Source organism: Euphorbia lathyris, chromosome 1 (assembly GCF_963576675.1).
Source record: "Euphorbia lathyris chromosome 1, ddEupLath1.1, whole genome shotgun sequence".
NCBI classification, from domain to species: Eukaryota; Viridiplantae; Streptophyta; class Magnoliopsida; order Malpighiales; family Euphorbiaceae; genus Euphorbia; species Euphorbia lathyris.
Window position 1 is genome coordinate 141063080 of NC_088910.1, and position 27821 is coordinate 141090900.

The 27821-nt window shown below is 37.0% G+C and overlaps 1 protein-coding gene across 6 annotated transcripts; it reads left to right on the plus strand.

Moving 5' to 3' along the window:
• The first annotated feature begins 20231 nt into the window (after positions 1-20231).
• On the plus strand, positions 20232-27291 carry LOC136216211 (F-box protein At5g03100-like). 6 transcript variants are annotated; one of them, XR_010683213.1, is made up of 6 exons: positions 20232-21230; positions 21374-21476; positions 21600-22474; positions 22546-22841; positions 23120-23267; positions 27207-27291. XR_010683213.1 is itself a non-coding variant. In XM_066002976.1 (2 exons), exons 1-2 carry the CDS (start codon positions 20277-20279, stop codon positions 21389-21391), a joined length of 972 nt encoding a protein of 323 aa, XP_065859048.1. In that variant the 5' UTR covers positions 20232-20276; the 3' UTR covers positions 21392-21519. The 6 variants fall into 6 exon arrangements, 1 of the variants encoding a protein (XP_065859048.1); XR_010683219.1 differs by having other exon boundaries at positions 22723-22841; XR_010683225.1 differs by having other exon boundaries at positions 21600-22072; positions 22146-22841.
• The last annotated feature ends 530 nt before the right edge of the window (positions 27292-27821 follow it).

A 27821-nucleotide genomic window follows, 5' to 3' on the forward strand; every position in this document is an offset into this window, starting at 1 on the left:
TTAAAACTGCGCGAAAATCACTAAATCGCGTTTTTGACACCTTAGACGTCCGAATTTGGCCAAACGGGGCGGGGCCCACAGTCCTGCTGTGGGTTTTGACCGTCGGTCCGTTTCCCAAGGGAATGGAACCCCGGAACGCCGAAACCCTAACCCTAATTTGCCGCTTTTTCGGATTTTCGAAAGTTTTTCGGCGTTTCGAGTGAATTTGGATCCGCTAAATATTAGAGCTTATTATTACGTTTCAAGGATTAATTATTTAGGTCAAGAAAATAAAATTTAATTGGTCGAAATCCATGCAAAATTAGGTTAAAAAAAATAATCCATGCAAAATTAGGTTAAAAGCGCGCGCGAAAATCACTAAATCTGCTTTTTGAGGCCTTAGACGGAGGAATTAGGCCAAAAGAGGGTGGGGCCCACCGCCCATCGGGCCGTGGGTTTTTACCGTTGGCCCGTTTCCGATGAAACTAGGGTTCCGGGGCCCACAGCCTTGCTGTGGATTTTGACCGTCGGTCCGTTTCCCAAGGGAATGGAACCCCGGAACGCCGAAACCCTAACCCTAATTTGCCGCTTTTCGGCTTTTTCGAACGTTTTTCGGCGTTTCGAGTGAATTTTGATCCGCTAAATATTAGAGCTTATTATTAGGTTTCAAGGATTAATTATTTAGGTCAAGAAAATAAAATTTAATTGGTCGAAATCCATGCAAAACTAGGTTGAAAAAAATAACCTATGCAAAATTAGGTTAAAAGCGCGCGCGTAAATCACTAAATCTTCTTTTTGAGGCCGTAGACGGAGGAATTAGGCCAAACGAGGGTGGGGCCCACCGCCCTTTGGGATGTGGGTTTTTACCGTTGGCCCGTTTCCAATGAAACTAGGGTTCCGGGACCCTAACCCTAATTCGACGCTTCTCACTTTTTATTTAAGACGTTTTCCCCCCCTTTTTCGTATCAAGTGAATTTTGATCCTCTAATGTTTAGAGCTTATTATTGTTACATTTTAACAATTAATTAATTAGGTCGATAAGTAAAAATAATCATTAATTCGATCAAACAAAAATAAATAATAATGCATTGAACATTAGGTTAAAACCGCGCGAAAATCACTAAATCGCGTTTTTGACACCTTAGACGTCCGAATTTGGCCAAACGGGGCGGGGCCCACAGTCCTGCTGTGGGTTTTGACCGTCGGTCCGTTTCCCAAGGGAATGGAACCCCGGAACGCCGAAACCCTAACCCTAATTTGCCGCTTTTCGGATTTTCGAAAGTTTTTCGGCGTTTCGAGTGAATTTGGATCCGCTAAATATTAGAGCTTATTATTACGTTTCAAGGATTAATTATTTAGGTCAAGAAAATAAAATTTAATTGGTCGAAATCCATGCAAAATTAGGTTAAAAAAAATAATCCATGCAAAATTAGGTTAAAAGCGCGCGCGAAAATCACTAAATCTGCTTTTTGAGGCCTTAGACGGAGGAATTAGGCCAAAAGAGGGTGGGGCCCACCGCCCATTGGGCCGTGGGTTTTTACCGTTGGCCCATTTCCGATGAAACTAGGGTTCCGGGACCCTAACCCTAATTCGACGCTTCTCGCTTTTTATTTAAGACGTTTTTTTCCCCCCTTTTCCGTATCAAGTGAATTTTGATCCTCTAATGTTTAGAGCTTATTATTGTTACATTTTAACAATTAATTAATTAGGTCGATAAGTAAAAATAATCATTAATTTGATCAAACAAAAATAAATAAATAATAATGCATTGAAAATTAGGTTAAAACCGCGCGAAAATCACTAAATCGCGTTTTTGACACCCTAGACGTCCGAATTTGGCGAAACGGGGGCGGGGCCCACAGCTCTGCTTTGGTTTTTGACCGTCGGTCCGTTTCCCAAGAGAATGGAACCCCGGAACGCCCAAACCGTAACCCTAATTTGCCGCTTTTCGGCTTTTTCGAACGTTTTTCGGCGTTTCGAGTGGATTTGGATCCGCTAAATATTAGAGCTTATTATTACGTTTCAAGGATTAATTATTTAGGTCAAGAAAATAAAATTTAATTGGTCGAAATCCATGCAAAACTAGGTTAAAAAAAATAACCTATGCAAAATTAGGTTAAAAGCGCGCGCGTAAATCACTAAATCTGCTTTTTGAGGCCCTAGACGGAGGAATTAGGCCAAACGAGGGTGGGGCCCACCGCCCTTTGGGATGTGGGTTTTTACCGTTGGCCCGTTTCCAATGAAACTAGGGTTCCGGGACCCTAACCCTAATTCGACGCTTCTCACTTTTTATTTAAAACGTTTTCCCCCCCTTTTTCGTATCAAGTGAATTTTGATCCTCTAATGTTTAGAGCTTATTATTGTTACATTTTAACAATTAATTGAGTAGGTCGATAAGTAAAAATAATCATTAATTTGATCAAACAAAAATAAATAAATAATAATGCATTGAAAATTAGGTTAAAACCGCGCGAAAATCACTAAATCGCGTTTTTGACACCCTAGACGTCCGAATTTGGCGAAACGGGGGCGGGGCCCACAGCTCTGCTTTGGTTGTTGACCGTCGGTCCGTTTCCCAAGAGAATGGAACCCCGGAACGCCCAAACCGTAACCCTAATTTGCCGCTTTTCGGCTTTTTCGAACGTTTTTCGGCGTTTCGAGTGGATTTGGATCCGCTAAATATTAGAGCTTATTATTACGTTTCAAGGATTAATTATTTAGGTTAAGAAAATTAAATTTAATTGGTCGAAATCCATGCAAAATTAGGTTAAAAAAAATAATCCATGCAAAATTAGGTTAAAAGCGCGCACGAAAATCACTAAATCTGCTTTTTGAGGCCCTAGACGGAGGAATTAGGCCAAAAGAGGATGGGACCCACCGCCCATTGGGCTGTGGGTTTTTACCGTTGGCCCGTTTCCGATGAAACTAGGGTTCCGGGGCCCACAGCCTTGCTGTGGATTTTGACCGTCGGTCCGTTTCCCAAGGGAATGGAACCCCGGAACGCCGAAACCCTAACCCTAATTTGCCGCTTTTCGGCTTTTTCGAACGTTTTTTCGGCGTTTCGAGTGAATTTGGATCCGCTAAATATTAGAGCTTATTATTATGTTTCAAGGATTAATTATTTAGGTCAAGAAAATAAAATTTAATTGGTCGAAATCCATGCAAAACTAGGTTAAAAAAATAACCTATGCAAAATTAGGTTAAAAGCGCGCGCGTAAATCACTAAATCTGCTTTTTGAGGCCCTAGACGGAGGAATTAGGCCAAACGAGGGTGGGGCCCACCGCCCTTTGGGATGTGGGTTTTTTACCGTTGGCCCGTTTCCAATGAAACTAGGGTTCCGGGACCCTAACCCTAATTCGACGCTTCTCACTTTTTATTTAAGACGTTTTCCCCCCCTTTTTCGTATCAAGTGAATTTTGATCCTCTAATGTTTAGAGCTTATTATTGTTACATTTTAACAATTAATTGAGTAGGTCGATAAGTAAAAATAATCATTAATTTGATCAAACAAAAATAAATAAATAATAATGCATTGAACATTAGGTTAAAACCGCGCGAAAATCACTAAATCGCGTTTTTGACACCTTAGACGTCCGAATTTGGCCAAACGGGGCGGGGCCCACAGTCCTGCTGTGGGTTTTGACCGTCGGTCCGTTTCCCAAGGGAATGGAACCCCGGAACGCCGAAACCCTAACCCTAATTTGCCGCTTTTCGGATTTTCGAAAGTTTTTCGGCGTTTCGAGTGAATTTGGATCCGCTAAATATTAGAGCTTATTATTACGTTTCAAGGATTAATTATTTAGGTCAAGAAAATAAAATTTAATTGGTCGAAATCCATGCAAAATTAGGTTAAAAAAAATAATCCATGCAAAATTAGGTTAAAAGCGCGCGCGAAAATCACTAAATCTGCTTTTTGAGGCCTTAGACGGAGGAATTAGGCCAAAAGAGGGTGGGGCCCACCGCCCATCGGGCCGTGGGTTTTTTACCGTTGGCCCGTTTCCGATGAAACTAGGGTTCCGGGGCCCACAGCCTTGCTGTGGATTTTGACCGTCGGTCCGTTTCCCAAGGGAATGGAACCCCGGAACGCCGAAACCCTAACCCTAATTTGCCGCTTTTCGGCTTTTTCGAACGTTTTTTCGGCGTTTCGAGTGAATTTTGATCCGCTAAATATTAGAGCTTATTATTAGGTTTCAAGGATTAATTATTTAGGTCAAGAAAATAAAATTTAATTGGTCGAAATCCATGCAAAACTAGGTTGAAAAAAATAACCTATGCAAAATTAGGTTAAAAGCGCGCGCGTAAATCACTAAATCTTCTTTTTGAGGCCGTAGACGGAGGAATTAGGCCAAACGAGGGTGGGGCCCACCGCCCTTTGGGATGTGGGTTTTTACCGTTGGCCCGTTTCCAATGAAACTAGGGTTCCGGGACCCTAACCCTAATTCGACGCTTCTCACTTTTTATTTAAGACGTTTTCCCCCCCTTTTTCGTATCAAGTGAATTTTGATCCTCTAATGTTTAGAGCTTATTATTGTTACATTTTAACAATTAATTAATTAGGTCGATAAGTAAAAATAATCATTAATTCGATCAAACAAAAATAAATAATAATGCATTGAACATTAGGTTAAAACCGCGCGAAAATCACTAAATCGCGTTTTTGACACCTTAGACGTCCGAATTTGGCCAAACGGGGCGGGGCCCATAGTCCTGCTGTGGGTTTTGACCGTCGGTCCGTTTCCCAAGGGAATGGAACCCCGGAACGCCGAAACCCTAACCCTAATTTGCCGCTTTTCGGATTTTCGAAAGTTTTTCGGCGTTTCGAGTGAATTTGGATCCGCTAAATATTAGAGCTTATTATTACGTTTCAAGGATTAATTATTTAGGTCAAGAAAATAAAATTTAATTGGTCGAAATCCATGCAAAATTAGGTTAAAAAAAATAATCCATGCAAAATTAGGTTAAAAGCGCGCGCGAAAATCACTAAATCTGCTTTTTGAGGCCTTAGACGGAGGAATTAGGCCAAAAGAGGGTGGGGCCCACCGCCCATTGGGCCGTGGGTTTTTACCGTTGGCCCATTTCCGATGAAACTAGGGTTCCGGGACCCTAACCCTAATTCGACGCTTCTCGCTTTTTATTTAAGACGTTTTTTTCCCCCCTTTTCCGTATCAAGTGAATTTTGATCCTCTAATGTTTAGAGCTTATTATTGTTACATTTTAACAATTAATTAATTAGGTCGATAAGTAAAAATAATCATTAATTTGATCAAACAAAAATAAATAAATAATAATGCATTGAAAATTAGGTTAAAACCGCGCGAAAATCACTAAATCGCGTTTTTGACACCCTAGACGTCCGAATTTGGCGAAACGGGGGCGGGGCCCACAGCTCTGCTTTGGTTTTTGACCGTCGGTCCGTTTCCCAAGAGAATGGAACCCCGGAACGCCCAAACCGTAACCCTAATTTGCCGCTTTTCGGCTTTTTCGAACGTTTTTCGGCGTTTCGAGTGGATTTGGATCCGCTAAATATTAGAGCTTATTATTACGTTTCAAGGATTAATTATTTAGGTCAAGAAAATAAAATTTAATTGGTCGAAATCCATGCAAAACTAGGTTAAAAAAAATAACCTATGCAAAATTAGGTTAAAAGCGCGCGCGTAAATCACTAAATCTGCTTTTTGAGGCCCTAGACGGAGGAATTAGGCCAAACGAGGGTGGGGCCCACCGCCCTTTGGGATGTGGGTTTTTACCGTTGGCCCGTTTCCAATGAAACTAGGGTTCCGGGACCCTAACCCTAATTCGACGCTTCTCACTTTTTATTTAAAACGTTTTCCCCCCCTTTTTCGTATCAAGTGAATTTTGATCCTCTAATGTTTAGAGCTTATTATTGTTACATTTTAACAATTAATTGAGTAGGTCGATAAGTAAAAATAATCATTAATTTGATCAAACAAAAATAAATAAATAATAATGCATTGAAAATTAGGTTAAAACCGCGCGAAAATCACTAAATCGCGTTTTTGACACCCTAGACGTCCGAATTTGGCGAAACGGGGGCGGGGCCCACAGCTCTGCTTTGGTTGTTGACCGTCGGTCCGTTTCCCAAGAGAATGGAACCCCGGAACGCCCAAACCGTAACCCTAATTTGCCGCTTTTCGGCTTTTTCGAACGTTTTTCGGCGTTTCGAGTGGATTTGGATCCGCTAAATATTAGAGCTTATTATTACGTTTCAAGGATTAATTATTTAGGTTAAGAAAATTAAATTTAATTGGTCGAAATCCATGCAAAATTAGGTTAAAAAAAATAATCCATGCAAAATTAGGTTAAAAGCGCGCACGAAAATCACTAAATCTGCTTTTTGAGGCCCTAGACGGAGGAATTAGGCCAAAAGAGGATGGGACCCACCGCCCATTGGGCTGTGGGTTTTTACCGTTGGCCCGTTTCCGATGAAACTAGGGTTCCGGGGCCCACAGCCTTGCTGTGGATTTTGACCGTCGGTCCGTTTCCCAAGGGAATGGAACCCCGGAACGCCGAAACCCTAACCCTAATTTGCCGCTTTTCGGCTTTTTCGAACGTTTTTCGGCGTTTCGAGTGAATTTGGATCCGCTAAATATTAGAGCTTATTATTATGTTTCAAGGATTAATTATTTAGGTCAAGAAAATAAAATTTAATTGGTCGAAATCCATGCAAAACTAGGTTAAAAAAAATAACCTATGCAAAATTAGGTTAAAAGCGCGCGCGTAAATCACTAAATCTGCTTTTTGAGGCCCTAGACGGAGGAATTAGGCCAAACGAGGGTGGGGCCCACCGCCCTTTGGGATGTGGGTTTTTACCGTTGGCCCGTTTCCAATGAAACTAGGGTTCCGGGACCCTAACCCTAATTCGACGCTTCTCACTTTTTATTTAAGACGTTTTCCCCCCCTTTTTCGTATCAAGTGAATTTTGATCCTCTAATGTTTAGAGCTTATTATTGTTACATTTTAACAATTAATTGAGTAGGTCGATAAGTAAAAATAATCATTAATTTGATCAAACAAAAATAAATAAATAATAATGCATTGAACATTAGGTTAAAACCGCGCGAAAATCACTAAATCGCGTTTTTGACACCTTAGACGTCCGAATTTGGCCAAACGGGGCGGGGCCCACAGTCCTGCTGTGGGTTTTGACCGTCGGTCCGTTTCCCAAGGGAATGGAACCCCGGAACGCCGAAACCCTAACCCTAATTTGCCGCTTTTCGGATTTTCGAAAGTTTTTCGGCGTTTCGAGTGAATTTGGATCCGCTAAATATTAGAGCTTATTATTACGTTTCAAGGATTAATTATTTAGGTCAAGAAAATAAAATTTAATTGGTCGAAATCCATGCAAAATTAGGTTAAAAAAAATAATCCATGCAAAATTAGGTTAAAAGCGCGCGCGAAAATCACTAAATCTGCTTTTTGAGGCCTTAGACGGAGGAATTAGGCCAAAAGAGGGTGGGGCCCACCGCCCATCGGGCCGTGGGTTTTTACCGTTGGCCCGTTTCCGATGAAACTAGGGTTCCGGGGCCCACAGCCTTGCTGTGGATTTTGACCGTCGGTCCGTTTCCCAAGGGAATGGAACCCCGGAACGCCGAAACCCTAACCCTAATTTGCCGCTTTTCGGCTTTTTCGAACGTTTTTCGGCGTTTCGAGTGAATTTTGATCCGCTAAATATTAGAGCTTATTATTAGGTTTCAAGGATTAATTATTTAGGTCAAGAAAATAAAATTTAATTGGTCGAAATCCATGCAAAACTAGGTTAAAAAAAATAACCTATGCAAAATTAGGTTAAAAGCGCGCGCGTAAATCACTAAATCTTCTTTTTGAGGCCGTAGACGGAGGAATTAGGCCAAACGAGGGTGGGGCCCACCGCCCTTTGGGATGTGGGTTTTTACCGTTGGCCCGTTTCCAATGAAACTAGGGTTCCGGGACCCTAACCCTAATTCGACGCTTCTCACTTTTTATTTAAGACGTTTTCCCCCCCTTTTTCGTATCAAGTGAATTTTGATCCTCTAATGTTTAGAGCTTATTATTGTTACATTTTAACAATTAATTAATTAGGTCGATAAGTAAAAATAATCATTAATTCGATCAAACAAAAATAAATAATAATGCATTGAACATTAGGTTAAAACCGCGCGAAAATCACTAAATCGCGTTTTTGACACCTTAGACGTCCGAATTTGGCCAAACGGGGCGGGGCCCACAGTCCTGCTGTGGGTTTTGACCGTCGGTCCGTTTCCCAAGGGAATGGAACCCCGGAACGCCGAAACCCTAACCCTAATTTGCCGCTTTTCGGATTTTCGAAAGTTTTTCGGCGTTTCGAGTGAATTTGGATCCGCTAAATATTAGAGCTTATTATTACGTTTCAAGGATTAATTATTTAGGTCAAGAAAATAAAATTTAATTGGTCGAAATCCATGCAAAATTAGGTTAAAAAAAATAATCCATGCAAAATTAGGTTAAAAGCGCGCGCGAAAATCACTAAATCTGCTTTTTGAGGCCTTAGACGGAGGAATTAGGCCAAAAGAGGGTGGGGCCCACCGCCCATTGGGCCGTGGGTTTTTACCGTTGGCCCGTTTCCGATGAAACTAGGGTTCCGGGACCCTAACCCTAATTCGACGCTTCTCGCTTTTTATTTAAGACGTTTTTCCCCCCTTTTCCATATCAAGTGAATTTTGATCCTCTAATGTTTAGAGCTTATTATTGTTACATTTTAACAATTAATTAATTAGGTCGATAAGTAAAAATAATCATTAATTTGATTAAACAAAAATAAATAAATAATAATGCATTGAAAATTAGGTTAAAACCGCGCGAAAATCACTAAATCGCGTTTTTGACACCCTAGACGTCCGAATTTGGCCAAACGGGTGCGGGGCCCACAGTTTTACTGTGGGTTTTGACCGTCGGTCCGTTTCCCAAGGGAATGGAACCCCGGAACGCCGAAACCCTAACCCTAATTTGCCGCTTTTCGGCTTTTTCGAAAGTTTTTCGGCGTTTCGAGTGAATTTGGATCCGCTAAATATTAGAGCTTATTATTACGTTTCAAGGATTAATTATTTAGGTCAAGAAAATAAAATTTAATTGGTCGAAATCCATGCAAAATTAGGTTAAAAAAAAATAATCCATGCAAAATTAGGTTAAAAGCGCGCGCGAAAATCACTAAATCTGCTTTTTGAGGCCCTAGACGGAGGAATTAGGCCAAAAGAGGGTGGGGCCCACCGCCCATTGGGCCGTGGGTTTTTACCGTTGGCCCGTTTCCGATGAAACTAGGGTTCCGGAACCCTAACCCTAATTCGACGCTTCTCGCTTTTTATTTAAGACGTTTTTCCCCCCTTTTCCGTATCAAGTGAATTTTGATCCTCTAATGTTTAGAGCTTATTATTGTTACATTTTAACAATTAATTAATTAGGTCGATAAGTAAAAATAATCATTAATTTGATCAAACAAAAATAAATAAATAATAATGCATTGAAAATTAGGTTAAAACCGCGCGAAAATCACTAAATCGCGTTTTTAACACCCTAGACGTCCGAGTTTGGCCAAACGGGGGCGGGGCCCACAGCCTTGCTGTGGGTTTTGACCGTCGGTCCGTTTCCCAAGAGAATGGAACCCCGGAACGCCGAAACCGTAACCCTAATTTGCCGCTTTTCGGCTTTTTCGAACGTTTTTCGGCGTTTCGAGTGAATTTGGATCCGCTAAATATTAGAGCTTATTATTACGTTTCAAGGATTAATTATTTAGGTCAAGAAAATAAAATTTAATTGGTCGAAATCCATGCAAAATTAGGTTAAAAAAAAATAATCCATGCAAAATTAGGTTAAAAGCGCCCGCGAAAATCACTAAATCTGCTTTTTGAGGCCCTAGACGGAGGAATTAGGCCAAAAGAGGATGGGGCCCACCGCCCATTGGGCTATGGGTTTTTACCGTTGGCCCGTTTTCGATGAAACTAGGGTTCCGGGGCCCACAGCCTTACTGTGGATTTTGACCGTCGGTCCGTTTCCCAAGTGGGTGGGGCCAAAATTATGACTGAAACACACATTTAATCTAACCAATCAATTATTAATTTCATGTTTTAATTTCTGTGACTTGCTCTATTGTTTATATCATTGTTATTCTTTTCAGCAATATTTTTTAACTTGTACAGATATGACTATCTTTTTCATTATTAACACATTAATCAAATGCATGAAGTGGGTGGATTAGGTTCAATTAAATTATGCACAAATTGATTTCATTTATAGATGAAAATTGCAATAAACAGATCTAAATAAATGTAATAAATTATTCCAAATAAAATTTAGGCACAATACTCATTTTAACTCTTAAACTAAATCATCAAACTTAATTAGTACCTTAAACTATCAAAATCATCAATTAAACTCTCGAGTTAAGCAAAAATCATCAATTGAGTCCTTATATTATCCTAAAATAGAAACTCTGATTATTTGATATGGACTATAATGATATCTGTGTTGGTTTAAATTGAATTTAGGGAAGAAAGTCTGAAACTGTTCAACTTAATTATTTTCGAGAGGACTCAAATGATAATTTTTGCTTAAAATAAGGATTTAATTAATGATTTTTACTTAGTTCAGAGTCTGGTTGATGATTTTGATAGTTTAATGTCATAATTAACTTTTAAGCTTCAGTTTGGATATTCAAATGTGTATTATACCTAAAATTTAATGTTTGATCCAGTGGGAAAAAATCTACTACTGCATAATTGGTGAGGAAGGAATATAAAAATAAAGTTGTCCCTGAAAGCAAGGCCATTTATTTACTTTAGCAGCTTTTAATCTGCTAGGATCAGCTTTTTCCATATATACTTCATTAATATTAAAATATAAACATACGGAGAACAAAGTCTGAAGAATGTTACTTTTATATTGGGATAAAGTTTTAAAAAGTTAAAACTATATATACATATATATACCTATTAATTTCGATTTTGACTATAAGCACATTCCAATCATACAATTTTATAATAAGTTCCAAATTAAAAAAATAAAATTTCCAAAACAATAAAAAATTTAACATTCCGAGACATCGAAATCCTAATTCGAATTTGACACTTTTCGTTTTTTTTTATATTCCTAAAAAGTTCATTTTTTTACTGTTTTGATCTCAAACCAAATATTCAAAACCTGAACTTTAAACATTTCAAATTAATGGTTCAAAATTAAACCCTAATTGCACATGCGTTGCTTTTTTTTTAACGTAATGCTTGATCGGATGATTTTTTTTAAATGTTTTAATTTCGGTATCAAGTGAATTTGGATCCTCTAAGAGCAAGCTTATTATTACATTTCAACCATTAATCAGGTCAAAAAGTAAAACTAATGGTTGAAATCCATTCATTGTGTCAAAGAAAATAAAAAATAATTCATGTAAAATTATGTTAAGATGGTGTGAAAATCAATAAATTGAACTTTCGAGGTCGTAGACGACGAAATTAGACCAAAACGAGACATTGAAGTTATTTTGCTTTCACTAAGTGGCAGCCACGTGCCGTTTTGGTTAGCTAGGTAATAGTCACGTGTCATTTCGATTAGTGGTGAAAGTTGACTGGTGCTGTCGTGAAGCCATGTTATCTTTTTAGTGACTTTTTTACTTTTGGAGTCATCAAAGTAAATTTATCAAGATAAATTTAAAGTTGCGTGGCCATTGTAAAAGGAATTAGGGGTGAGCAAAAAGTCCAAAAACCGATGATTGAACCAATAACCGAACCGAAATTCGTATTTGATTCGATTATTTTAATATTTTGGTTCAGTTCGGTTATCAAATTTTCCTTGTTCTGCATTCGGTTATCGGTTCGATTATTCCAAAAAATACCAGTCTAACAAAAAAACTGAACCTAATTTATGTTTAAACAAAAAAAAAATTTAATTTAAGTATTTTCATACTTCAATTTGTACAAAAAAAAAAAAAAACTCAACATTTTAGTTTTAAATATTATTGAATTAATTTGGGATATACCCAATCAATTAAAAATGACTTAGGGCCCAAAAACACCGTCAACAATAACTAATCGGAAAAAAATAGGAACATGTTTTCGATTTCGATCGTTTAAACAGTGCAAATGGCTTTTTTTTTCAACAGTGATTAGCGGTATATTATGAAGTAAAATAATAATAAAACCACAAAATTTAATTTGTAAAAGGACATAATCTAACCATGGATTGGCAAATCTAATTCATAATCTAACCATGAAATTAGTAAGCAAGATTGGCAAATCTAATTTCTGATTTTAGTATTTTGATTGTTCAAACATTAATACTTCCTAGATTCATAGACACGAAGTATAAAAAAAATAAAAATTATTAATAAACATGGAGTGTTAAATAGTATTTTAGTTTATATTTCATTAATTTAATATAAAACAATCATTTTTCTTAAAACGTGTGATTTGGTTTGTTTCTGATTGGATAAAGGAAATTAAATTCATTAATTAGGTTAAAAAAAAATAATCCATGCAAAATTAGGTTAAAAGCGCGCGCGAAAATCACTAAATCTGCTTTTTGAGGCCCTAGACGGAGGAATTAGGCCAAAAGAGGGTGGGGCCCACCGTCCATTGGGTTGTGGGTTTTTACCGTTGGCCCGTTTCCGATGAAACTAGGGTTCCGGGACCCTAACCCTAATTCGACGCTTCTCGCTTTTTATTTAAGACGTTTTTTCCCCCCTTTTCCGTATCAAGTGAATTTTGATCCTCTAATGTTTAGAGCTTATTATTGTTACATTTTAACAATTAAGTAATTAGGTCGATAAGTAAAAATAATCATTAATTTGATCAAACAAAAATAAATAAATAATAATGCATTGAAAATTAGGTTAAAACCGCGCGAAAATCACTAAATCGCGTTTTTGACACCCTAGACGTCCGAATTTGGCGAAACGGGGGCGGGGCCCATAGCATTGCCATGGGTTTTGACCGTCGGTCTGTTTACCAAGGGAATGGAACCCCGGAACGCCGAAACCCTAACCCTAATTTGCCGCTTTTCGGCTTTTTCGAAAGTTTTTCGGCGTTTCGAGTGAATTTGGATCCGCTAAATATTAGAGCTTATTATTATGTTTCAAGGATTAATTATTTAGGTCAAGAAAATAAAATTTAATTGGTCGAAATCCATGCAAAACTAGGTTAAAAAAAATAACCTATGCAAAATTAGGTTAAAAGCGCGCGCGTAAATCACTAAATCTGCTTTTTGAGGCCCTAGACGGAGGAATTAGGCCAAACGAGGGTGGGGCCCACCGCCCTTTGGGATGTGGGTTTTTACCGTTGGCCCGTTTCCAATGAAACTAGGGTTCCGGGACCCTAACCCTAATTCGACGCTTCTCACTTTTTTTAAGACGTTTTTCCCCCCCTTTTCCGTATCAAGTGAATTTTGATCCTCTAATGTTTAGAGCTTATTATTGTTACATTTTAACAATTAATTAATTAGGTCGATAAGTAAAAATAATCATTAATTTGATCAAACAAAAATAAATAAATAATAATGCATTGAAAATTAGGTTAAAACCGCGCGAAAATCACTAAATCGCGTTTTTGACACCCTAGACGTCCGAATTTGGCCAAACGGGGGCGGGGCCCACAGTCTTGCTGTGGGTTTTGACCGTCGGTCCGTTTCCCAGGGGAATGGAACCCCGGAACGCCGAAACCCTAACCCTAATTTGCCGCTTTTCGGTTTTTTCGAAAGTTTTTCGGCGTTTCGAGTGAATTTGGATCCGCTAAATATTAGAGCTTATTATTACGTTTCAAGGATTAATTATTTAGGTCAAGAAAATAAAATTTAATTGGTCGAAATCCATGCAAAATTAGGTTAAAAAAAAATAATCCATGCAAAATTAGGTTAAAAGCGCGCGCGAAAATCACTAAATCTGCTTTTTGAGGCCCTAGACGGAGGAATTAGGCCAAAAAAGGGTGGGGCCCACCGCCCATTGGGCCGTGGGTTTTTACCGTTGGCCCATTTCCGATGAAACTAGGGTTCCGGGACCCTAACCCTAATTCGACGCTTCTCGCTTTTTATTTAAGACGTTTTTTTCCCCCCTTTTCCGTATCAAGTGAATTTTGATCCTCTAATGTTTAGAGCTTATTATTGTTACATTTTAACAATTAATTAATTAGGTCGATAAGTAAAAATAATCATTAATTTGATCAAACAAAAATAAATAAATAATAATGCATTGAAAATTAGGTTAAAACCGCGCGAAAATCACTAAATCGCGTTTTTGACACCCTAGATGTCCGAATTTGGCGAAACGGGGGCGGGGCCCACAGCACTTCTGTGGGTTTTGACCGTCGGTCCGTTTCCCAAGGGAATGGAACACCGGAACGCCGAAACCCTAACCCCAATTTGTCGCTTTTCGGCTTTTTCGAAAGTTTTTCGTCGTTTCGAGTGAATTTGGATCCGCTAAATATTAGAGTTTATTATTACGTTTCAAGGATTAATTATTTAGGTCAAGAAAATAAAATTTAATTGGTCGAAATCCATGCAAAATTAGGTTAAAAAAAATAATCCATGCAAAATTAGGTTAAAAGCGCGCGCGAAAATCACTAAATCTGCTTTTTGAGGCCCTAGACGGAGGAATTAGGCCAAAAGAGGGTGGGGCCCACCGCCCATTGGGCCGTGGGTTTTTACCGTTGGCCCGTTTCCGATGAAACTAGGGTTCCGGGACCCTAACCCTAATTCGACGCTTCTCGCTTTTTATTTAAGACGTTTTTTCCCCCCTTTTCCGTATCAAGTGAATTTTGATCCTCTAATGTTTAGAGCTTATTATTGTTACATTTTAACAATTAATTAATTAGGTCGATAAGTAAAAATAATCATTAATTTGATCAAACAAAAATAAATAAATAATAATGCATTGAAAATTAGGTTAAAACCGCGCGAAAATCACTAAATCGCGTTTTTGACACCCTAGACGTCCGAATTTGGCCAAACGGGGGCGGGGCCCATAGCATTGCTGTGGGTTTTGACCGTCGGTCCGTTTACCAAGGGAATGGAACCCCGGAACGCCGAAACCCTAACCCTAATTTGCCGCTTTTCGGCTTTTTCGAAAGTTTTTCGGCGTTTCGAGTGAATTTGGATCCGCTAAATATTAGAGCTTATTATTATGTTTCAAGGATTAATTATTTAGGTCAAGAAAATAAAATTTAATTGGTCGAAATCCATGCAAAACTAGGTTAAAAAAAATAACCTATGCAAAATTAGGTTAAAAGCGCGCGCGTAAATCACTAAATCTACTTTTTGAGGCCCTAGACGGAGGAATTAGGCCAAACGAGGGTGGGGCCCACCGCCCTTTGGGATGTGGGTTTTTACCGTTGGCCCGTTTCCAATGAAACTAGGGTTCCGGGACCCTAACCCTAATTCGACGCTTCTCACTTTTTTTAAGACGTTTTTCCCCCCCTTTTCCGTATCAAGTGAATTTTGATCCTCTAATGTTTAGAGCTTATTATTGTTACATTTTAACAATTAATTAATTAGGTCGATAAGTAAAAATAATCATTAATTTGATCAAACAAAAATAAATAAATAATAATGCATTGAAAATTAGGTTAAAACCGCGCGAAAATCACTAAATCGCGTTTTTGACACCCTAGACGTCCGAATTTGGCCAAACGGGGGCGGGGCCCACAGTCGTGCTGTGGGTTTTGACCGTCGGTCCGTTTCCCAAGGGAATGGAACCCCGGAACGCCGAAACCCTAACCCTAATTTGCCGCTTTTCGGTTTTTTCGAAAGTTTTTCGGCGTTTCGAGTGAATTTGGATCCGCTAAATATTAGAGCTTATTATTACGTTTCAAGGATTAATTATTTAGGTCAAGAAAATAAAATTTAATTGGTCGAAATCCATGCAAAATTAGGTTAAAAAAAAATAATCCATGCAAAATTAGGTTAAAAGCGCGCGCGAAAATCACTAAATCTGCTTTTTGAGGCCCTAGACGGAGGAATTAGGCCAAAAAAGGGTGGGGCCCACCGCCCATTGGGCCGTGGGTTTTTACCGTTGGCCCGTTTCCGATGAAACTAGGGTTCCGGGACCCTAACCCTAATTCGACGCTTCTCGCTTTTTATTTAAGACGTTTTTTCCCCCCTTTTCCGTATCAAGTGAATTTTGATCCTCTAATGTTTAGAGCTTATTATTGTTACATTTTAACAATTAATTAATTAGGTCGATAAGTAAAAATAATCATTAATTTGATCAAACAAAAATAAATAAATAATAATGCATTGAAAATTAGGTTAAAACCGCGCGAAAATCACTAAATCGCGTTTTTGACACCCTAGACGTCCGAATTTGGCCAAACGGGGGCGGGGCCCATAGCATTGCTGTGGGTTTTGACCGTCGGTCCGTTTACCAAGGGAATGGAACCCCGGAACGCCGAAACCCTAACCCTAATTTGCCGCTTTTCGGCTTTTTCGAAAGTTTTTCGGCGTTTCGAGTGAATTTGGATCCGCTAAATATTAGAGCTTATTATTATGTTTCAAGGATTAATTATTTAGGTCAAGAAAATAAAATTTAATTGGTCGAAATCCATGCAAAACTAGGTTAAAAAAAATAACCTATGCAAAATTAGGTTAAAAGCGCGCGCGTAAATCACTAAATCTACTTTTTGAGGCCCTAGACGGAGGAATTAGGCCAAACGAGGGTGGGGCCCACCGCCCTTTGGGATGTGGGTTTTTACCGTTGGCCCGTTTCCAATGAAACTAGGGTTCCGGGACCCTAACCCTAATTCGACGCTTCTCACTTTTTTTAAGACGTTTTTCCCCCCCTTTTCCGTATCAAGTGAATTTTGATCCTCTAATGTTTAGAGCTTATTATTGTTACATTTTAACAATTAATTAATTAGGTCGATAAGTAAAAATAATCATTAATTTGATCAAACAAAAATAAATAAATAATAATGCATTGAAAATTAGGTTAAAACCGCGCGAAAATCACTAAATCGCGTTTTTGACACCCTAGACGTCCGAATTTGGCCAAACGGGGGCGGGGCCCACAGTCGTGCTGTGGGTTTTGACCGTCGGTCCGTTTCCCAAGGGAATGGAACCCCGGAACGCCGAAACCCTAACCCTAATTTGCCGCTTTTCGGTTTTTTCGAAAGTTTTTCGGCGTTTCGAGTGAATTTGGATCCGCTAAATATTAGAGCTTATTATTACGTTTCAAGGATTAATTATTTAGGTCAAGAAAATAAAATTTAATTGGTCGAAATCCATGCAAAATTAGGTTAAAAAAAAATAATCCATGCAAAATTAGGTTAAAAGCGCGCGCGAAAATCACTAAATCTGCTTTTTGAGGCCCTAGACGGAGGAATTAGGCCAAAAAAGGGTGGGGCCCACCGCCCATTGGGCCGTGGGTTTTTACCGTTGGCCCATTTCCGATGAAACTAGGGTTCCGGGACCCTAACCCTAATTCGACGCTTCTCGCTTTTTATTTAAGACGTTTTTTTCCCCCCTTTTCCGTATCAAGTGAATTTTGATCCTCTAATGTTTAGAGCTTATTATTGTTACATTTTAACAATTAATTAATTAGGTCGATAAGTAAAAATAATCATTAATTTGATCAAACAAAAATAAATAAATAATAATGCATTGAAAATTAGGTTAAAACCGCGCGAAAATCACTAAATCGCGTTTTTGACACCCTAGACGTCCGAATTTGGCGAAACGGGGGCGGGACCCACAGCACTTCTGTGGGTTTTGACCGTCGGTCCGTTTCCCAAGGGAATGGAACACCGGAACGCCGAAACCCTAACCCTAATTTGTCGCTTTTCGGCTTTTTCGAAAGTTTTTCGTCGTTTCGAGTGAATTTGGATCCGCTAAATATTAGAGCTTATTATTACGTTTCAAGGATTAATTATTTAGGTCAAGAAAATAAAATTTAATTGGTCGAAATCCATGCAAAATTAGGTTAAAAAAAAATAATCCATGCAAAATTAGGTTAAAAGCGCGCGCGAAAATCACTAAATCTGCTTTTTGAGGCCCTAGACGGAGGAATTAGGCCAAAAGAGGGTGGGGCCCACCGCCCAACGGGCTGTGGGTTTTTACCGTTGGCCCGTTTTCGATGAAACTAGGGTTCCGGGGCCCACAGCCTTACTGTGGATTTTGACCGTCGGTCCGTTTCCCAAGGGAATGGAACCCCGGAACGCCGAAATCCTAACCCTAATTTGCCGCTTTTCGGCTTTTTCGAACGTTTTTCGGCGTTTCGAGTGAATTTGGATCCGCTAAATATTAGAGCTTATTATTACGTTTCAAGGATTAATTATTTAGGTCAAGAATATAAAATTTAATTGGTCGAAATCCATGCAAAATTAGGTTAAAAAAAAATTAATCCATGCAAAATTAGGTTAAAAGCGCGCGCGAAAATCACTAAATCTGCTTTTTGAGGCCCTAGACGGAGGAATTAGGCCAAAAGAGTTTAAATCTAATTTCCCATGAAATTATTCTTTTTTATTTTTTTCACGTAATTAATTTTGCACTTTGACCTAGAAAGTTTAAATCTTTTACCTAATTGATTTAGCTTTCCATGCCTAATTAGTTTAATTAATTGAATGTGGACATGCAATAATAAATAACCGCGCTTTCAGACTCGAATTAGGGTTAGGATTTTGGGTTCCTATTTACGATGGAAACGGGCCAACGGGAAGAACCCACATCTAAAGATGTGGGCCCCACCCTATTTCGGCCAAATTCCTTCGTCTAGGACCTCGAAAATGCGATTTATTGATTTTCGTTCGGTTTTAACCTAATTTCACATGAAATTATTCTTTTTTATTTTTTTCACCTAATTAATTTTGCACTTTGACCTAAAAAGTTTAAATCTTTTACCTAATTAATTTAGCTTTCCATGCCTAATTAGTTTAATTAATTGAACGTGGACATGCAATAATTAATAACCGCGCTTCTAGACTCGAATTAGGGTTAGGATTTTGGGTTCCTATTTACGATGGAAACGGGCCAACGGGGAGAACACCCACCCTATTTCGGCCAAATTCCTTCGTCTAGGGCCTCGAAAATGCGATTTATTGATTTTCGTTCAGTTTTAACCTAATTTCACATGAAATTATTCTTTTTTATTTTTTTCACCTAATTAATTTTGCACTTTGACCTAAAAAGTTTAAATCTTTTACCTAATTAATTTAGCTTTCCATGCCTAATTAGTTTAATTAATTAGACGTGGCCATGCAATAATAAATAACCGCGCTTTCAGACTCGAATTAGGGTTAGGATTTCGGGTTCCTATTTACGATGGAAACGGGCCAACGGGAAGAACCCACATCATTAGATGTGGGCCCCACCCTATTTCGGCCAAATTCCGTCGTCTAGGGCCTCGAAAATGCGATTTATTGATTTTCGTTCGGTTTTAACCTAATTTCCCATGAAATTATTCTTTTTTATTTTTTTCACCTAATTAATTTTGCACTTTGACCTAAAAATTTTAAATCTTTTACCTAATTAATTTAGCTTTCCATGCCTAATTAGTTTAATTAATTGAACGTGGACATGCAATAATAAATAACCGCGCTTTCAGACTCGAATTAGGGTTAGGATATCGGGTTCCTATTTACGATGGAAACGGGCCAACGGGAAGAACCCACATCTATAGATGTGGGCCCCACCCTATTTCGGCCAAATTCCTTCGTCTAGAGCCCCGAAAATGCGATTTATTGATTTTCGTTCGGTTTTAACCTAATTTCCAATGAAATTATTCTTTTTTATTTTTTTCACCTAATTAATTTTGCACTTTGACCTAAAAAGTTTAAATCTTTTACCTAATTAATTTAGCTTTCCATGCCTAATTAGTTTAATTAATTAAACGTTGACATGCAATAATTAATAACCGCGCTTCTAGACTCGAATTAGGATTTCGGATTTAGGGTTAGAATTAATTTTGCATTTTAAGAGTTTTTTTTCTAAATTAGCGTTTTCATCTCAAAACTCTTTCCCAAACCTCTCTCCACCGAACACTCCAATCAGCGGTTTCAATGGTCAAACCTCTAAAATTAGTCTAAACTGCTATTTTTATCCCCAAACGCTGTTTACCAAACAGGGCCTATATTATTCAAAAATTGTGTTGTTTCATCCAAAATTTAGTTGTATTTATTTGAGTCGTGCTGTTTATTAAATAGTGATCTTTAATAACGTATGAAACTGTATTTATAACGTATGAAACCGTATCTAATATAAATATGAGATAATACGGTGAAAGGAAATTGCCACCTCTGCTCCAAAATATCCCCTTTACAACCCTACTCTAGTCTAAGCTTTTGATTGCTTGTTTATGGCTGCTACTGGCGGAGCTTCCATAGTGGAAACGGAAGGAAGCTGCGATTCGGAAAATGAAATTAATAGAATCAATTCGGGCGAAGAAGATGAAGACCGCATTAGTGCCTTACCGGATGTCCTGATTCACCGCATCCTCTCCCTTCTGCCGACAACCGATTCAGTGAAGACTATGGTTTTATCCAAATCGTGGAAGTATCGATGGACTCGTGTATCAGTTCTCAAATTCGTCTATAATACGTGTATTTATAATGGTATGTCTATCGATCAATTTTCCAATTTCATCGATAAAACCCTAAATCTCCATGATGATTGCTCCAATATCGACAAATTCGTCATCAAAATGACAAGTTACTCTGAAAGAATTCCTAACAAGGATCCATGGATACGTTTTGCTGTGAAAAAGCATGTAAAGGAACTCATTGTGTTTCTCACTATCAACTCCCCGTATCCCTTGCCAGAATTTCTTTTCAACAATTCTTCATTAGTTAAATTGAAGTTACTTTATTGTGATCTTATGACGATTGGGAATGTAAATTGGGGATCTGTCAAGATTTTGCGTTTATATGATTGTGCACTGCAAAAGGGAGGGATTGAGAATGTTTTATCCGGTACTCCTATGCTTGAATACTTGGAATTACACCGCTGCAATTTGTTTGATGCTGTTGTTATTGCTTCTAAAAGTGTGAAAATTCTTCTTTTGGATTCATTTAATTCTAGTAACATTGAAATCTCATGTCCCAATGTTGAGAGATTGAGAATTTCAGGTCTAATAGGGCTTACATCTCCTAAATTAATGAATTTGCGGTCTTCAGTTTATGTTACTTTTGATTTTTTCTACGATTACGACCGATACGACTACAATGTACAAGACTGCATAAATTTGGTTAGTCAGACTATTATGCAGGTTCATCATGTTGAGAAGCTAGATATTGGGCCTTACTTGATGAATGTAAGTTTTTGAGCAAATATTTTACTGTTTGATATTAGAAATTCAGTCTCAATGAAAGTTGTTTTAAGTTTAATTTCCTGTTAATAGATAAATAATAGCATTTTAAATTTGAATTATTCATTAGCATTTTTTTTACTTTGAAGGTTCTAAAGATTGCATAGAAGGTTTGCCAGATTCTCTGACTCAGCGAATCCTCTCCTTTATACCGTCAACAAAAGAGGCCTTTAAGTCTAATTTTTATTATAGGTGGGAGTGTAAATGGACCGACGTCTCTATCCTAAATTTCATTTCAAACAGTACGTTTGTTTGTCTGATAATTCATCAATTTGATTGACAATATACTAATTCTCTATGATTGCTTGACTGCAGAGAAACTTGTTATCGACTCCAAAGATATCCCTTTGTGTAAGCTGTATTCTAGATTGTCATTGTGGATTCGTTTCGGTGCCAAAAAACATGTAAAGGAGCTCATTTTAGACTGTGATGGTTTTAATTTGGAATCATGGGACAAGTACGAATTGTGGTCTTCTTTTTTCAACAATCCTTCATTAGTTAAGCTGAAGATGTGTGCTTGTGAGTTTATGCCGAACGTGAAAGTAAATTGGGAATCTCTTAAGAGTTTGCAGTTAGATCATTCTGAGTTGGGTAATCAAGCGATTGAGCATGTATTATCTGGTAGTCCTTTGCTTGAATGCTTAGAATTATGTTATTGTGGCTTTCAAGGGGCGCTTGTTGTTGCTTCTGAGCATTTGAAAACAATTCTTCTAAGGGAATTTGGCAAGAACTGTCCTCTCCTAGAAATTTTATGTCCGAATCTGGAGAGCTTGAAAATAAGGGGAAACGTGGGTTCTACATCTCTTAAATTGACGAACTTGCCTTCTTCACTTCATGCTAATTTGGATTTGTATGTCTTAGAATCAGATGATATCAGTCTTGATGACTCTGCGGATTTAGTTGGGAGGCTCTGCTCACTGGCTGCAGAATACATTGGAACATTGATCTCGTGGTTCAAGTTGCTGAACAACTTTTCGAGCTAAATCAACAGCATGACGGAACCTATAAACAGTTGTCAAACATGTATGCTGCAGCAGGTGGATGATGTGGCAAAAGCGCGAAAGTTAATGAAGGATCGAGGAGGGGTGAAGAAGGAGCCTGGTTGTATTATAGCTGTAGATTTATGGCTTTTCGAATGAGGTTATGGAGTTCATTCTTGATTCAATTTGCATCCAGTGATGATTTTCCAGGTTTGCGAGACGCTCAATGTAAAAATTCAGGAAGCTGTTTGAAATCTTCTTACTGAATCCTTATGTGACAGATTTACTACCAATGAGGGACGACATTCCTGAAAACGTTATCTCCTAAAAATGTTCTGTGTTCCCAATTCGTTATGGTTTTGTTTTTGTCTGGTCATAAGCAAGGGTGTTTTTTTGGTTTATTCTTTAACTAGTAAAAGAGTATATATATATTTTTTTCTACGTCTCGTGTTCCTCAGGTCCGCGCCTTACGTTGCTCCTTGAGCCTAGGTTCCAAGACCTCTTAGCGACTTATTGCACCTTGCGCCTTTAAGAACTATGCTCAAAATCTTTTGCAGCTTTTGGTTTACTCATTTCGGTAAGGATTTATTTTTATCTACTTCTTGAGCTTTTTTATGATTCAAGTTTCAGTTTCAATTAAATTTGCCTATTTTTTCCCCAAGTTTTATACCTTTTTGCATTTCAAGAATCATCAACAACAAACGAATATATTGTTCTAATGATTCAAATGATTCTTATTCCTCTATCGATACTGTTTTTTTGCATTTTTAGTTCCATTTTTTTTTATCTGTTGAGTGTCTTTGAATGAGCCAATTTCAAATTTACATAGCTCAGCTTCATATTTTTTTTCTTCAGAAGGACAAGAAGTTTAAGGACAGAGAAGTGCAGTATATGCGAACAGGCCAGTTGTTGCTGAAACCTGTAGAGCATGAATCCCCTGATACTCAAACTGCATGATTCTTCCGATGATAAAGGAATTCGGACATTCTGGAAAATCATTCAAGTAAGTACTCCTGTTAACCCTTTCCATCAATTATTATTTTATTTTATTTTTTACTTTTTTGACCTAATTAATTTTACCCTTTGACCTGATTAATTTTACTCATTGACCTAATTAAATTAATTATTCTCTTTGACCTAATTAATTTTACTTATTCACCTAATTAATTAAACGTTGACATGCAATAGCTAATAAACTCGCTTTTAGTGTCAAATTAGGGTTAGGATTTTGGGTCCGTATTCCCATCGGAAACGCGCCAATGGGTCCGTATTCCCATTAGACCTAATTAATTTGACTTCTTCAGAGCATACAATAATTAATAAATTCGCTTTCAGAGCATGCAAATTCACTTCATATATCGAAAAGAAACGTTTATCAAATTTATTCTTATTTAAAAAAAATTACATTAATATATTAAGTACCATCTTCTTAATTTAATCCTCATTTATTATCAAAAGTACCATCCCTACTTTAAGTCACACATTATCTCCACAATTCTCAATCATTAGCTCGTAATCTTCTCAATCATTACCAATCATTTCAAGTGGATCCCTTTTTCATCAAGTACACCAAATTTTAGCTTCGCATATGCGAACTAAATATTCATCAAGTAAACCAAACTTTAACTTCGCATGCTTCGCATAATATCGAATCTGCGAAGTCAAACGGGAGGGGGCGAGACGCGCGTAAATATTGAGGGTATTATGGGAAAGTCACACAAAATCAGTCTAAATATATAGTAGGTTGAGTAAATGGGTTAAATATGTAAAGGAACCTCCAATTTGACCTACTTTTGTAATTTTCCCATATATTTAATTAGTTATTACCTTAATCAGTCAAATAGCGGATTTCTATAATCCCCTCTTAATCTTAATCCTAGTATAGTTAAATAATAAAATAAAATAACATTTGATGGCAATTAAATATAATTAAATTACACAAATAATAAAATAAAATATTGCATGAAAATACCAATTCCAATTCATCCCTTTACGGAACTTTTCTCTCTCCTTTTTTGTGCCACTTCCGCTAACTTTGGAAAAACCTGCAACAACAGACAACATTGACACAGTTCCCCAAAGTTATAATTAAAACACATTTAATCCCACCAATCAGTCATTGATTTCATATTTTAATTTCTTAGGTGCTTTCCCTAATTCAGTGTCTAATCATTGTGAGGTTCTCTATATGAAAATCTTTTTCAGTAGTAACACATCAATCAAATCCATGAAATGAGTGGGTTAGGCTCAATTAAATTAATTATAGTTGAGTTGAAATAAAGCCAGGCAAATAAAAGTGTCACGTGTCAAATTAAGGTTTATAGTTTTTAGGGTTTCAGAACTTTATTTCGATTAGAAACATGTCAACAGTTAAAACCCCTAAATTTATTGTGGGTCTCATCCTCTTTTGGCCTAATTCAGGCGTTTAGGATATCGAAAATGCGATTTAGTTATTTTCACGTCCTTTTAACGATTCGGAATCAATTATAAACGGTCTAGATAAATGAGTTCAAGAATTAAAGTTGTTTAGAACCGTATTTTGTATGAAACTACTATTTTTTATTTTTCGAATCACAATTTCCAGAACTTTTTATATTTACTGATGACTTAAAAAACGTTAAAAATTAAAGATTCTTACAATAAAGAGTTACCTAATATATAAGCGGTGATTTTAATCATCTAAAATAATTTGTGATTTAATTGGAAAAGGAAATGGGACAGAGATTGTCCTATGTATAGTAATTTATTTATACTTTAAACTTGTACATAACGTGCACAAAATCATACCATTAATTTATATTTAATAGGAATAAGGTACCAAAATAGACATATGGTTTTTGGAAAGTATTAATTTAGGCTCCACGTACAAAATAACACCAATATATGCTTAACGTTTAGAAAAGGGTATCAATTTAGGTCTCAACAACAGACACGCCATTCCTATTACTCCGTTAAGTTTTGATTTCTCCCTCTACTTACAATTAGCAGAACTTAACGGAGTAATAGAAATGACGTATCTAATCTGTTGTTGATACCTAAATTAATACCTTTTTCTAAACGTTAAACCTATATTAGTGTTATTTTGTATGTGGAGCCTAAATTGATACTTCCCAAAAACTATAGACCTATATAGGATTGCTAATTAATATAGGATTCTTTTATTTCAACTCAATTATAATTAATTGAATTCAACTGAGCCCAACATTAGTCCATGTAGTTGATTAATGTGCTAATACTAAAAAAAAAAGCATGGATTCACATCCATTTTCAATATTTAAATTACACTATAAATACATATTACAGTTAGAAATAAAATAAGTGCACTTTAACTTTTCATAAATCTGGTATTTTTTAAAACTCTTTAAAATTCCCTTTGAGAAAGTGGGGTCCCTAACCCTAATTTGACGCTTTTTGCTTTTTCTTTAAGACGTTTTTTCCCTTTTTTTCCGTATCAAGTGAATTTTGTTTTTAGAGCTTATTAATGCATGCAAAATTAGGTTAAAACCGCACGATAATCCGTAAATCGCATTTTTGAGACCCTAGACGCCCGAATTTGGCCAAACGGGGGTGGGCCCACAACTTTTTTTGTAGGTTTTTACCGATGGTCTGTTTTCGATGGAAATGGAATCCCAGAAAACCGAAACCCTAATTTGTCACTTTTCGGCTTTTTCAAACGTTTTTTCAGTTTCAAGTGAATAAGACAATGCTAAATATTAGAGCTTATTATTATATTTCAACAATTAATTAATTAGTTCAAGACGTAAAATTTAATTGGTCGAAATCCATGCAAAATTAGGTTAAAAAAATAATCCATGCAAAATTAGATTAAATACGAGCGTGAAAATCACTAAATCGGCCTTTTGAGGCCCTAGACGGCGGAATCAGGCCAAAAAAGGGTGGGGCCCATTGCCCTTTGGGATGTGGGTTTTTACCGTTGGCCCGTTTCCGATGAAAGTGGGTCCCGAGACCCTAACCCTAATTTGACGCTTTTCACTTTTTCTTTAAGACGTTTTTTTCCCTTTTTTCCGTATCAAGTGAATTTGGTTTTTAGAGCTTATTATTACATTTGAACAATTAATTAATTAGGTCAAGAAGTAAAAATAAAAATTAATTAGGTCAAACAAAAATAAATAAATAATATTGAATGGAAAATTAGGTTAAAACCGCGCGAAAATCCGTAAATCGCATTTTTGAGACCCTAGATGTCCGAATTTGGCCAAACGGGGGTGGGGCCCACAGCTTAGCTGTGGGTTTTGACCGTCGGTCTGTTTCCGATGGAAATGGAATCCCAGAACGCCGAAACCCTAACCCTAATTTGTCGCTTTTCGGTTTTTTTGAACATTTTTTCGGTTTCAAGTGAATTTGGATCCGCTAAATATTAGAGCTTATTATTACATTTCAAGAATTAATTAATTAGGTCAAAACATAAAATTTAATTGGTTGAAATCCATGAAAAATTAGGTTAAAAGCGCGCGTGAAAATCACTAAATCGGCTTTTTGAGGCCCTAAACGGCGGAATTAGGCCAAAAGAGGGTGGAGTCCACCGCCCTTTGGATGTGATCTATTACTAATTTGTGATGAAATGACGCATATGTGAAGTGTAGACAATAAATTTAATGACAGAGAAGACAGTTTGATGAATTATTTCTCAAATTAACCCAATTTATCAATGTTATGGGATAAAATGGTTTTTTATTACCAACGTTAGAGGTAAGATTGCTCCTGATACACCTTATCCCTTGTATTATTTATTATATTTATTGGATGAATGGAATATCCTCTATTTAGTTTTCCCTAAAAATGAGCTATAAATGGGATAATCATATTGTATTTGTATAAATAGAAAAAAAAAGGACAAAATGTGATGAATTGTGGGAAAAGACTTGTTTGGGTATATACTTTATTGATGATTATGATTAATTGTGTTGTCCATGGATGGCAGGAATTTGGACACATGTGTCATAAAGCATTGCATATCGTCTGCCGCTGTAGGAATAATTCTGAAATTTATGAAGTTTCAATTAAAGGATTATGAGATTTTGTGAAGTTTGAAATCTCTGGTTACTTTTTTTTTTTTGTCAAATAATAATAATAATAATTTGTAAAGCAAGAATTTATATAAAGGATAATTTATAAAATCACTTTTTTTCGTTGTTCTAGATTGCTCTTTTTTCGTGTTAATGTCACGATAATATAATTTTTAAACTACACAAAGCAAATACCTCTTTTTGTAAATTTTTGGGATAAGGTACAAAAATACCCCTAACGTTTACATCTAGGATCAATTTTACCCCTAACGTTTAAAATGGTGCAATTTTACCCATAACGTTGGCAGTCAAGAGTAATTTTACCATTAGCGTTGTCAAGTTGGATCAATTTTAGAAATAATTCATCAAGATGTCTCATTGGTCGTGAATCTTGTCATCTACATTTCATATGTGAGTCATTTTATCATTCATTAGTGACAGATCATAAACATATTATTATATGTGGAAAAAAATTAAAAAATATACTATCTACTTTAGGAGTTGGATAAAAAAAAAATTCAAAATATTTC

Excerpts from the sequence above, each read along its gene's own strand:
- LOC136216211 (XM_066002976.1), top strand. The coding sequence starts at position 20,277 with ATGGCTGCTACTGGCGGAGCTTCCATAGTGGAAACGGAAGGAAGCTGC.